This window comes from Dasypus novemcinctus, chromosome 23 (assembly GCF_030445035.2).
Source record: "Dasypus novemcinctus isolate mDasNov1 chromosome 23, mDasNov1.1.hap2, whole genome shotgun sequence".
Lineage (NCBI taxonomy): Eukaryota > Metazoa > Chordata > Mammalia > Cingulata > Dasypodidae > Dasypus > Dasypus novemcinctus.
The window spans coordinates 16,154,200-16,166,475 of record NC_080695.1 but is presented as its reverse complement, the minus strand read 5'-3'; the positions used below and the strand labels follow the sequence as shown (position 1 = coordinate 16,166,475).

Here is a 12,276-nt window from a genome sequence, read left to right as displayed (position 1 = left end):
CACCCATCACATGTAAAATTAAATCCAAATTCCATACCATAGCCTATTAGGCCCTCCACAATCTGCCCTGGCCCCCTGTCTGTCTACATTTTCTATCACTCTGTCCTGTCCTCACTCCATTCTGGTCACATTGGTTCCTTGCTCCCTCAAGGCTTTCACAGTTGCTGCTTCATTTGCTTGGAATGCTCTTTCCCCATTTACCTGCGTGGCACATTCTCTCACCTCAAGGCTCTACTCAAATGCCCCCTCATTAGGCAGGGCTTCTTTGAGCATCCCTTCTAAAAGAGGATCCTCTTCCTTCTCAGCTCCTTTACCCTGCTTTGTTTCCACAACACTTTAAACTTCTGACGTTACTGTGGGGGTTACTGGAGATGCAAAGGTGAACAGGATCCTTTCTCGTGTGCACTGGGACACTGTGGGTCATGTTTTAAAGACTGGACCGGACCCTCTGTAATAATGGAGCAAGTTTTTTCTTTAAACTCCCGTTCATGGTATCCCCTACTATTACCAACTCCAGTTTCTGGGTGTATAAGTTAACAGATCCAGTTACCTATCCTCTCGCGTTATAGGAGTCAGCAGAGGCCCTGAAAACCCCGGTACTAGGTATGATTTTGTTGCAGGCATTGAAAAGTCACGAGGCTCCGAGGCCCTAGTCTCGTGGGAGTTGGATTTAGGCTAGTCCCCAAAATTACGTGATCCCTGCCCAGTTTTCCACGCTCCTCTTTCCCTATTCCCAGCCCGCGGGCTAACCACCAAGACATAGTCTTCACACGCTCGGGAACCAGGGAAGACGAATGTGGCGAGTTCCCACGAAGGTAGTCGCTGCCGGTGAGGCCCGCCGGCAGTGGGCACCGGTCCGAGCCTGCGCAATAGCCGCCCCTGGCGTCGACTACCCGGGGGGAAGGGGCGGGGCCGGCGTGGGGCGGGTTCGGCATCCGCTGCCAGAAGTGATTGGCCCTGGGTAGGGGAGGGCTCACGTCCATTGGACGCGGAAGTGGGTCTTCATCCTTGCCAGTGGGCCATGGAGACGGCGGTGGTGTAGCGTCCGAGTGTAAAGATTGCGGGGGTGGCGGCCATGGAGGCCGTGCTGAACGAGCTTGGTGTCTGTGGACGACCTGATGGTGAGGCCTGGCCCCTAGAGGGAGAGGGAAGATTGGGACGGGCGGGTCCTGAGGAGAGTCGGGTCGTGACCAAACCCTCCTTCCCATCTTCAGCTTTGCCTAGGGTAGCAAGACTACGGCTCCGGCAGCCTCTGCGGCGTCCGGCTCCTGCCCAAAGGTTCTGCTCTGCCCCCAGAGGCTGATGGGAGTTGTAGTTCCTTGAGCCACCACACCTCAAACTAAACCCCTAGAATCAAGCGTGGAAAGAACAACAGGGTCTGGGTTCTTGCACCAGTTGAGAGCTCAGGGTGTGGATGCCTTCACTGGCGGGGAAAGACGGCGGCTACCGTAAAATTCTGCCGTTTGCTGAGCCTGGCACGGTGCTAAGTGCTTTTCATGCGATATCTCAAATCTTTGTAGCTCTGGGAGGTAGGTAGGCAGTATTTTTATTTCCCTTTTACAGATAGGAAAGTGTGGGGGCAGGATAGGGAAAGCAGTCTCAAAGCGAAACCGTGTGGGCTGTGGAGCAGTTCTAACAGCGTGTTTACTGTTCACCCCAGCTGTGTCAGCTGCTCTGGGAGCGGTGCCTGGAGCTGCCACCAGGTGGCATCTCCGCTCGGTACCACTGGGGGGAGGGGAGGGGATGGGACGACTGTCCAAAGAGTCCTGAGAAAGAGAAAGCCTGAGTCCCAGGGATGGAGACGGCGGAGCTTGCGGGGGGGGGGGGGGGGGGGGGGGGGGTGGTAGGCGCCCACGACCGCGAGGAAAGTGCGGCACAGACTGGGGAAGAGGGAGTGTAATTAGGAAATGGACGCCCAAGACCAGTTGGAGAACGGTTCACTCCCTTCATTTCTGAACGATTCCTCTCCTCTTCTCTCCTCTGGCAGAAGTTTGAAAAGAAGTTTCAGTCTGAGCAGGCTGCAGGCTCAGTGTCCAAAAGCACGCAGTTTGAGTACGCCTGGTGCCTGGTGCGAAGCAAGTACAATGACGACATCCGGAAAGGCATCACACTGCTCGAGGGTGAGGTGCTGGAGCCCCAGTCCCTCTCCCCTTCCCAGCTGCCATCGGGATCTCTCCTTTCCTCCTGCCCTTGGCCTCATTCACCTCCTTCTTCTGGAGTGCTGAGATCCTTCGCCAGCATGGGATCCTATAGCATACTCACCGCAGTGTTTTGGCGGGTAGATTCACTGCAGCAAAGGGCTGTGCTTAGTCTGACTTCTCCCACTGTACTTTTGGCAAATCACCAGCCCTGTCATTATTTTGCCAAGCAGTCAAGGCATGTCAGTGCCACAGGACCTTCATGATCTGGTAGTCCAACCACAGTGGTAGTCTAACAACAGGGAGAGAGACTTGTCCAAGGTCACATAGCTAATTAATGGGTGTATTGGGACTAGAAGCTCCTGTCCTGAGTCCCGTTCCTGTGTACTTTGCCTTCTACTGTGTTGCTTATTTGGCAGCTATTGAGAACTTTCCATGAGGGTGGTGTGGAAAGATACAGAAGATTATCCTTAAAATTTGTGGGCAGGTGGTGATTTTTAGCATGGAATCCTATTTCTTATGGTTTGGGATGTGTCGTCATTTGTCAGAGGCAACAATACTTGACCTTTAAATGTCTCTGTACCCCTTTTCTCTTGGTCAACTAATCACTTATGAGCAAACAGTATACTAGCTATGGAAGCCCATTGTAAGCCTATAAAAATAAGAATATTCATAATGCAAATAATCTCATCCTACATTCTTCTGTTTAACCAGTTCAGATTTTTCAGGTTTACTTAAAAGCAGGGCATATCTGTTGAAGAAGTGGTCTCTCTAAGCATTGCTGTTCTAGTTGAGGAGAGAGTTTAGACGCTTGGGAAGATTTATAAACACCTTCAAAACTACTTCAGGAGCCTTGTGTAGCTCAGTGGTTGAGCACCAGCTTCCCACATATAAGGTCCTGGGTTCAGTCTCCAGCCTTGGTGCCTCAAAAAACTAATAAACAGGGAAACGGACTTTGGCCCAGTGGTTAGGGCGTCCGTCTACCACATGGGAGGTGCGCGGTTCAAACCCCGGGCCTCCTCGACCCGTGTGGAGCTGGCCATGCGCAGTGCTGATGCATGCAAGGAGTGCCCTGCCACGCAGGGGTGTCCCCCGCGTGGGGGAGCCCCACGCGCAAGGAGTGCGCCCGTGAGGAGCTGCCCAGCGTGAAAAGAAAGAGCAGCCTGCCCAGGAAAGGCGCCGCCCACACTTCCCGTGCCGCTGACGACAACAGAAGCGGACAAAGAAACAAGACGCAGCAAACAGACACCAAGAACAGACAACCAGGGGAGGGGGGGAAATTAAATAAAAATAAATAAATCTTTAAAAAAAAAAAAAAACTAATAAAACTACTTGGCAACAAGTTCTGGTGCTTAGAGTACAACTGAACACCAAAGCCTGTGAGAAGTTGCTGGATTTAAAACGACACCAGAGTAAGGTGGGATCATTCAGTGAAGACCAATTGAAGCTGGTTTTTAAAAGGGAAGAGGGTAGAGCTCCGTGGTTGACTATACACTTCACATATACGATGTCCCAGGTTCAATCCCCATTACCTTCTTAAAAAAAAAAAAAAAAAAGGAAGAGGGAGTGCAAATTTATTTTACAACTAATCTGGACAGGAAGCAACTGTAGTTAAAGCACACAGCAGATGCGAAAACCAAGTAGAGATGCCTTTTGACTGATCAGGTGCCTTGATTTGCTTCCATTGCCTCTGGATGAACCATAGTTGGCTGTAATATTGACCCTGGAGGTGTTATCACCACTGTGTTAGTGCAGCTTCAGTCTGTGCTGCCCCAGGGCCTGACTGGGGAGCTGAGAGAGACGAGAGCTGAAACGGAGACTGAGGACAGTGACTTCCCCAGGATCCTATGGGGATTTAGAAGTGGAAGTGGTCTCTAAGATACAAGTATGAGGAAAGGGGAGAAGCAGCTTTTCATTTTCTCTCCTTTTTCCCTCCCTAGAGCTACTGCCCAAAGGAAGCAAAGAGGAGCAGCGGGATTATGTCTTCTACCTGGCTGTGGGAAACTACCGGCTCAAGGTAAGAAGATAGGGCTCCCTCCTTCCCATCCCACCTCTCTGAATCAGCCACCTGCCCTCTTCTTCTCCTCCTCCAGGGTGGAGTCCCTGGACATCAGGAAGGCTGAAGAAGGGCAGTGGGCAGGGGGTGGTGTCAGGTACAGAGGTGCAAAGTGATGTCAGGTCAGGATTCTCAGGAGGTGAGAGAGATGATCAGGGTGCTGAGGGTGTGGGGAACAAAGTGATACGAGGACTGGGGTGCAGCCCCAAGCCTTGGGCTGTTATCTCCCCCAGCTTATCATCCCCGTGCAGTGGGGTTGTTTGTGGACTCTACTCCATTGGGTAGGGCTGCAGTGGCAGCGGGAGGGAGTGGGTAGGGCTGTGGGGCAGCGGGAGAAGGCAGGCCCCTCAGATGGGCAGGAGGAGTGAGAATCCTGAGGGGTGTGTGTGTTCTTCCCTGAGTGTAGGAATACGAAAAGGCCCTCAAGTATGTGCGAGGGCTGCTGCAGACAGAGCCTCAGAACAGCCAGGCCATGGAACTCGAGAAGCTCATTGACAAGGCCATGAAGAAAGGTGAAAGCCCCCCTCTGCCCTCCTCCACACCTTCTCTTGTGCCCCCGCGTTCCTCCAGACTCTTACGTTGAGCTCTTCCCTCATGCCTGCACCCTTCTGGTCTCCTTTAAATGACCTGCCTCCAAGCACTGCCTCCTCACGCCTCCCACCCCCTCACCAGAAGCTTCTTTCTCCAACTCTGGGAGTCCCTCCTCCCTGACTCAAGGTAGCGAGGCATCTCTTCTGTTGGGCGGGGGCAGGGAGAAGCTGGTAGCCAGGGTCTCTCAGGGGCTGGGGGCCCCTCCTGATGCCCTCTCCCGTTGCCTATATCCTAGATGGACTGGTGGGCATGGCCATTGTTGGGGGCATGGCCCTGGGCGTGGCAGGACTGGCTGGACTCATCGGACTTGCCGTGTCCAAGTCCAAATCCTGAATGAGACTACACCTCCTCGTCTGTTCAGAGGAAGCAGCCTGGCCCCGGCCTGCGAGAGATGGAACAGCCTGCCCAGCTCTGGGGCTGAGCGTGGCGGTCTTTCGAAGAGAGCCCTTCCCAGCTGTCCCCTCCCCGTTCTTCCCCTGCACCCCTGGCACTGTCCTCTCTGCAACCTCCTCTCCCCTGAGACCTTCCTTTGCCCCCAAATCCTGTGTTTTGGGATGAGTGTAAATAAAATTGGGCTTTGGCTTGGGAAGCTCCGCGTCTGTATTGAGGGAAAGGGTGGTTGCGTTGGGCACAGGGTGGGTGGAGGGGCTCACACAGCCTTTCCTGCCCTCTGCTTTCCCACCCCTGCCCTCCAGGCCTGGTCCTGGGTTCTCCTTTGTCCACCAAGCTGCCCAGCCCCCACACCCTTCCTTCCTCCTTCCCCCATGCCACCTCCTTGGGCAGCGGTGGTAGCTCAGGGCTATGGCCTTTGCACAGCCCTGGAATCCTGGGGGAAAGCAGTTACTGGAAGAGGGATGGGCAGAGCTGAGGAGACAGGCTGGAATTTATGCATCCTGTCTCCTCTGGCCCACTCAGCTGCCTCATAGCATGTGGAATTTTCCACACCAGGGGCTCCCCACTCAGCTTCCTCCATAACCTCCTCCCCTCCCTGCCTTGTCTTCCTCCATCCTCCCCTTCCTCCTCCCCTGTCCTTGGGGAGAGGGGAGGGCGGCACTGGAAGTGGGAAACACACAGGCGCCTGGCATGGCAGGGGTCTTGGGAGAGGTTGGGAACCCAGTCACAGCCTCCAGGGTGGGAGGTTGGGACCCAGTGCCTGCCCAGCCTGCTTTGCCCTACACCCTCCTCGTGCCAGGCTCAGCAGGGGCCTGTTTTGCTTCACTGCATACCTCTCGTTCCACAGCTGAAACCAGCCCAGCCCTGCGGGAGGCACAGAGGAGCCTGACACAGGGCAGAGGGAATGGGAGGTTACAGCCCGCTGTCCTCCAGGGAGGTGGTGTCCTGCGTGAGGGGGCAAGAGCAGCCCCTCAGACGGCGCTGGCCCCACTGGCCGGAAGACAACCAGAGCTGTCTCACCTCTGGCCTCAGGGTGTCCTGGGGACAGGAAATGATGCCGTTTGTACCAGGCCAGGTGCTCAGCCCTGGCTTGCAGTGGGGACCCAGAGATTTCTAATTCATCATAATTAATAGAGGCGGTGACCGTTGCTGATAACTCTGAGCTTGTTAAGGAGATTAGCCATCAGGTCACGTTCTGGGCTTGTGATTTATCCCCCTTGAGGCTCCTTGGCAGCAAGATCAAGTTCGTTGCCGAGAGTCAAAGATCAACCTTGTGGGGAAATCTTAGGGCTCAGGAAGTGTGGAGGAAAGATTCCCTGGTGGCCTCTTCCCAGCCAGGACAATCACCACGTATCGAGCAGTTCAGACATGTGGTCACAATCCTCGTGCATCCTATGGGGTAAGTAGCAGTATTTATAGTTCACAGAAGCTGAAAGAAACAGGCTCAGGTGGGCTAAAAGTCTGTGCCCACATCGCTTTGGCTAAGGACGGAGTGCGGTCAGAATCAAGGTTGGTTTGACTCCAGAGCTGTTGGTTTCTCCCTGCCACCCACCCTCACTCTTCCTTGTCGATGCCCCAACCCCAGGATCTTTGAGCTCCTTGAGCTGTTGTCACCATCTTGGGGGGGCTCTGCCCTCTCTCCTGGGGAGTTATGGGGCAGCTAGTGTGCCTGCGTATCTCCCAATCACCTTTTCTCTCCTTGCCCTTCTTAGTCCATCCTCGGGCTGCCAGTGGAAGCCAAGTCAGAGACAGATGTTTCCCCTTGGCTCCCAGTGCCTCCCCTGGGAGCCCCTCCTGGGCTGTGTCCGTGCCTCAGCCCTGGTAAGTCCTGTGCCCACCCCACCCCATCCTCCGCCTCATGGGGCGGGGAGCCCAGAGGCTGGGGGAGGGGGTGGACTTTTGGCCCGCTTAGTTGATTCCCTCCATCTCCTCCGTCAACAGCTGCTGCACACTCTTGGCTCGTTCCTCCGACCTATCGGGAGCAGAGAGACCCGGAGCAAGGGAGGGCGGCAGAAACCGGAAGCGGGACCCGAGCCCGGGGCAGAGGCTGCAGCTGGATTTCTGCCTTGCCCTCCTCTCTCCTCCGGGCCTTGAACCTAGTCCTTGCCAGAGCCCCTGCACGGGCCCCTGGGGTTCCGCCCTCCCCCTCTCTGGGGCCCCAGGTGCCCTCCCGCCATGTCGGTGGTCGTGGAGACCTTTGGCTTCTTCGTGGCAGCCGTGGGGCTGCTGATGCTGGGGGTGACCCTGGCAAACAGCTACTGGCGCGTGTCCACCGTGCACGGGAACGTCATCACCACCAACACCGTCTTCGAGAACCTCTGGTACAGCTGCGCCACCGACTCCCTCGGAGTCTACAACTGCTGGGAGTTCCCGTCCATGCTGGCCCTCTCTGGTATGGGGCACGGGGCGCTTCAGGGAGCGCAGGGGGGCGGGGAGGTGGGAGAGACCCCAGGAGGGAGGCCTCTGCCTGCCGTCAGGCCTCGGGCACCACGCGGCCCCAAGGATCGAGCTCTCGGAATATACCGTGGGGCCAGGGTGCCGGCAGCGGGGAGGGCCGGCGCAGCCCCCTCACTGCACCCGGAGCGAGCCCTGGCCACGTGGGCCTCCACTGCAGCACTGTCTTAGTGGTTGGGATGGTGGCACCGGTGGCAGCCTGCCGGGTGAGTGACAGGATGGGCTGCGGTTCCTTATCTGCAAAACGAGAGTAAGAGTAGCGCCAGCTCACAGGGTGTTGTGTGGATTAGGTGAGAGAACGCAGCGTGGGCATGATGCTAGCAGACAAATGCACGCAGTACGTTTAAGCTTCTTATTTTGGGGGGTAGGGTTAGTGGGACAAGGTGGAAGCCTCATCCTAGCGGTTGATGCAGCCGGGTTCCCCCTGGCTGGGGCCTGGGTCCCCTGTCCTCGAGTGTCCTGTGGAGTCCTGGTCCCAGAAGGCCTGAGTGCTGGTGACGGAGGTGGGGGGGGGGTTCTCAGGCAGGGTGTCTTCCTAGGCCTGGAGCCTGCAGCTCTTGGGGGCCAGAACAGTTCTGTCTGGTGGCTGAAGAGTCTTCCTGCTCACCCCTCGTTTCCCCAGGGGTCTCCCCTCAGTCTGCTCCAGGCCGGAGACCAAAGGCGATGCCCACGTGCCCCTGCCAGGCCCACTCCCCGGCCCTGTCCCGGGTTCTCCCGGGCCAGCTTGTCTCCCAGGCACCACACAGTGCAGGCCAGGTTGGCAGGGTCGGAGCAGTGCTCAGAGCAGTTAGGGGGTCTGGGTGGGTCTCCTGTGCCCTGCTCATTCCCAGAAGCTCTCATCTTCCCAGCCATATACAGCCCTCCAGACAGGGGCTCCCGACTTTCACCCAGTGCCTACTATGTGCAAGGGAAGTGCTCAAAAGGAACGAAAAAGCTGAGGACGGGCTGGGCCAAAGCCCAAAGCACTGGGTGGCCCGAAGGGACATTGGCGGCAGCTTACCCAGTGCCCCAGCCATCCCACCTCACCTCCCTGGACACACGCCTGAGCTCAGGAGGCCTCAGGTATGAGGAGGGCACTTGGCTGTACGCCTGGCCTCCCAAAAGCTCCCCACCTGGGGCTGCAGCCCTTGGCCTGCGAGTCGCACATGTGCAAGAGCTCCCAAGTGGGACAGGCAGAGGGTGCAGGTGCAGGGCCAGTGGGGGTCCAGGCTGGCGACACCTCCTGTTTGCAATAACCCTGCCCCTGGGGGGGTGTAATTAACCTCTTTTTACCGAAGTTGAGCAAACTTTGCAAAGTTAAGCAACTCGCAGAGGGGGGCGGTGAGAATTCCAGCTCAGGTGCATCAAGGCCCAGCCTCCATGGGGCCCCCACAGGGCCTCCGCAGGGCCTCCGCAGGGCCTCCGCATCCCGGCCCGTGCTGGTCCTAGAGCAGGGGTTCTTGCAAGAGGTCCCTGAGCTTGAACCGAAATTCAAAAGAACGTTACTTTTGTGGGGAAGTGTCGGCGCGGGTGTGAGGTATTTAAGGAATATACAGTAAGTAGAGCGGGGACTTGTAAGGGGTCCGTGGTTTTCACCTGACGGGCAGAGGGGTCCGTGGAGCAAAAAGGTTAAGAACCCCTGTCCTAGGGGGAGCCTGATCATTGCGTCTCCTCCCTACCGCCCACCCCCGTGACCTGATGGCCCTTCAGCACTCTCCCCTTTGGCTGCCAGAGCTCCTGGGGGACCCAGAGTTGGTCTGTGCCCCAGGTGGAGGAGGGTGGGTGAATGGGTGGGGAAGGATGAGGGGTAGGGGGCGAGGGCGGGAGCTTGAGGGCGTGGCTGGGAGTGAGAAGGTATTCCCAGAGAACTTTGTCCCTCCCTCCCCAACAACTCTGGTTGTTTCTCATCCTCCTGGCAGGGCCCCAGCCTTTCCCTTGCAGTCACAATAGCCCTGCCCCACCCGGGAAAGGGGTGCAAGGTCCTTGGGAGTGCTTGCCGGCTCTCAAGTTCAGAGAAGGCGGAGAGGGCCAGGGGGAGAGGGCCAGGGGGAGATAGCTGGGAAGGGAGCCTGGGAAAGAATGCCTAGGCTGACTTGGATTGGCCTGCGGCCCAGGTAGCCCACCTTCCAGAAGCAAACTGCCCTCTGCCGCGGACCACTGCTGCCCCCTGCAGGTTACTCCAGGAAGAAACCCAGTTCAAGATGCCAGGCGCAGTGTGAGGCACGCGGACAGGAAGGGGAGGGGCCGCATGAGGGGCGGTTTCTATAGTACACAGCAGAATGCTGGTTCTCAGGCCGAGAGCCCTTGGTGCCCAGGAACATTTCTCCCCAGGGACAATGTCTAGAGGTATTTTTGATTGTCAGGGGTGGGGTGAGGAGACTGTTGCTACATACTTTACTGGGTAGAGGCCAGGGGTGCTGCCAAACACCCTACAATGCATAGGACAGCCCCCCGCCAAGAATTATTAGTTAGTCCAAAATATCAGTAGTGCGAGGGTGAGCAATCCTGTAATGGAAGTATAAGCAAAAGGTGCCGCGTGCATGGGTGGGGGGAGTAGAGGCCCGAGGGCCGAGATGCCTTGGGAGATGAGCTGCAGGGAAGGAGGGAGGTGTGACTCTGAGCCCGGAAGGCTGGGTGGGGCAGGAGGCCAGCTGTAGGGGGCTGCTGTGTGGCAGGGGTGGGCAGGAGGGGACCGGCCAGGGGACTGACGGCCTTGGTCCGCCTCTCCAGGGTACATCCAGGCCTGCCGGGCACTCATGATCACTGCCATCCTCCTTGGCTTCCTGGGCCTCTTCCTTGGCCTGGTGGGGCTGCGCTGCACGAAGGTTTGGGACACGGCGCTCTCCAGGAAAGCCAAGCTGGCGGCCACCGCGGGGGCCCTGTACATACTGACTGGTAACCATCCTGGCCCCGCGGTGGTGGGGGTGTGCCCCCTCCCCCAACGCTGACCCTTCCTCCCATGCTTGGCGCTTCTCTTCCTGCTCACCCCTCTCCCAGCCCTACTTGCCAGATCTATCCCTGAGCTACCGATCAGCAGCGTTTGGGTTTTCTTTTTTCAATGCTTTAATTTTTTTAATGAGTAGGTTTATTTTAAAAATCATACAAAAAGTAGAGTTTCCATATACCGCCTCCTCGAACACCTAGTTTTCCCTATTATTTACATTTTGCCTTAGCATCAGCAGTGCTTTTTAAGCTCCCACTGTGAACCAGGAGTGGGAGGGGCCTCAAAGGCCAGCGTCAGTCCCTGCCCCAGCGTCCACAGTCTGGCTGGACACACACACACACACACACCACACACACACTGCCCACAACACCTTACAGGAAATATTTCTGTACACATCCCTCACAGCCCGGGGTAGGTGTTGCCCTGTTGTTTTTCCCATGTGGAAATGGGCTCAAAAGGTCCAGTGGCCTGCTGAAGCCCCAGCGAGCGGCCAGTGGCCAGGCCAGGTCTCGGCCGGGGGTCTGGCTGGCTGCAGGCCTTCACCCACCTGAGCGACCGACGCCTGTCCGCCCAAAGGAAAGGAATCAGCGAGGCAGGACTGGTCAGGGCAGGCTTGCTGGAGCAGCCAGGCTTTCAAGGATGGGTAGGATGTGAATGCTCCAGATCCAAAGCGAGGAGACCATGTGATCAGGCCTCTGGAGTGGGAAGGAGTTGGGCAGGCATGGGACCAGACGGCGCCTGAGAGGAAAGGTGAGCTGGGGCCCGGGTCTCGAGTGCGAGGCTTACAGGTGACCAAGGAAACAGGGACCTTCACAGGCTGGGGAGGGGCAAAGGAAGGAGCGGGCTGAGGCGGTTCTCCCCGACTTGGTGCCCCACGCCCCGCTCTCCCGGCTGCCCGCCTGCCCCTCCCCAGCCCCTTCGGCGGGGGCTGGCTCTGATGCGGGCACCGCCTCCCCAGGCATCTGCGGGATGGTGGCCATCTCCTGGTACGCCGCCAACGTCACCCGCGACTTCTTCGACCCCTTCTTTCGTGGGACCAAGTGAGTGCGGGAACCCCACCCTGGGGGCGGGGGGTGGGGTGGGGCTCAGCCCGGTGCCGAGCTAGCGCCCCCGTCCCACCCCCAGGTACGAGCTGGGCCCCGCGCTCTACCTGGGCTGGAGCGCCTCCCTGCTGTGCCTCCTGGGCGGCGCCTGCCTCTGCTCCCGCTGCCGCGGCGCCCGCGACCCCGACCCCGCCGCCAGGTAAGGGAGGGGGCGGCGGGCGGGCGGGCCGGAGGGGGGAGCCGCGCCTCACCTGCGCCCCCCCACAGCGCGCGGCTCCCCTACAAGGCCTCGCAGCCGGCGACGCGCTCCGCCGGCCCCGCCGCCCGCCTGCCCGCCGCCTCGGAAGAAGACGGCGACAGCAGCTTCGGCAAGTACGGCAAGAACGCCTACGTGTAGGAGCCTGGCCCCGGACCGGCTGCTCCCACCGCCGGCGAGGGGCTGCCCGCGCCGAGGGAGGACCTTGGGGGACGGCCGAGGCCCCGCCGGCCGGGCGCCCGGGCTCCCCGGGACTGCTGCCAGCGGGAGGCTGGAGCCCCCTCATCGGAGCCCGGGCGATGGGTTGTCGAGGGGGCGGGGGTGACCCCGAGTGCTTGTTTTCTATATAAATTCATTTAGCACCTTCAGACCGTGAACTGTTCAGGGCTGAGGGTCGTGAAGCCGAGCAAGGGAAGGGGTGC

The 12,276-nt window shown here is 58.4% G+C and overlaps 2 protein-coding genes across 3 annotated transcripts; both read left to right on the top strand.

Moving 5' to 3' along the window:
* The first annotated feature begins 1,006 nt into the window (after positions 1 to 1,006).
* Positions 1,007 to 5,374, top strand: FIS1 (fission, mitochondrial 1). The gene is given in 6 exon segments (XM_004482120.5): positions 1,007 to 1,096; positions 1,098 to 1,121; positions 1,988 to 2,120; positions 4,079 to 4,155; positions 4,601 to 4,706; positions 5,021 to 5,374. Coding segments are annotated over 6 exon segments (459 nt in total). The 5' UTR covers positions 1,007 to 1,075; the 3' UTR covers positions 5,119 to 5,374.
* Positions 5,375 to 5,462: 88 nt separating this feature from the next.
* CLDN15 (claudin 15) lies at positions 5,463 to 12,222 on the top strand. Of its 2 annotated transcripts, none has more exons than XM_058285901.2 (7): positions 5,463 to 6,577; positions 6,891 to 6,999; positions 7,120 to 7,570; positions 10,342 to 10,506; positions 11,514 to 11,595; positions 11,681 to 11,797; positions 11,866 to 12,222. In XM_058285901.2, the coding sequence occupies exons 3-7, from the start codon at positions 7,354 to 7,356 to the stop codon at positions 11,993 to 11,995; spliced, it is 711 nt and encodes a 236-aa protein (XP_058141884.1). In that variant the 5' UTR covers positions 5,463 to 6,577; positions 6,891 to 6,999; positions 7,120 to 7,353; the 3' UTR covers positions 11,996 to 12,222. The 2 variants fall into 2 exon arrangements, with proteins under 2 accessions (XP_058141884.1, XP_058141883.1); XM_058285900.2 differs by having other exon boundaries at positions 5,463 to 6,687.
* Positions 12,223 to 12,276: the final 54 nt, after the last annotated feature.

Bases quoted from the DNA above. Each gene is read 5' to 3' on its own strand.
- CLDN15 (XM_058285901.2), top strand. From the start codon at position 7,354: ATGTCGGTGGTCGTGGAGACCTTTGGCTTCTTCGTGGCAGCCGTGGGG. The intron at 7,571-10,341 runs GTATGGGGCACG...CCGCCTCTCCAG, and splicing joins GTCCATGCTGGCCCTCTCTG to GGTACATCCAGGCCTGCCGG. The intron at 10,507-11,513 runs GTAACCATCCTG...CCGCCTCCCCAG, and splicing joins GGCCCTGTACATACTGACTG to GCATCTGCGGGATGGTGGCC.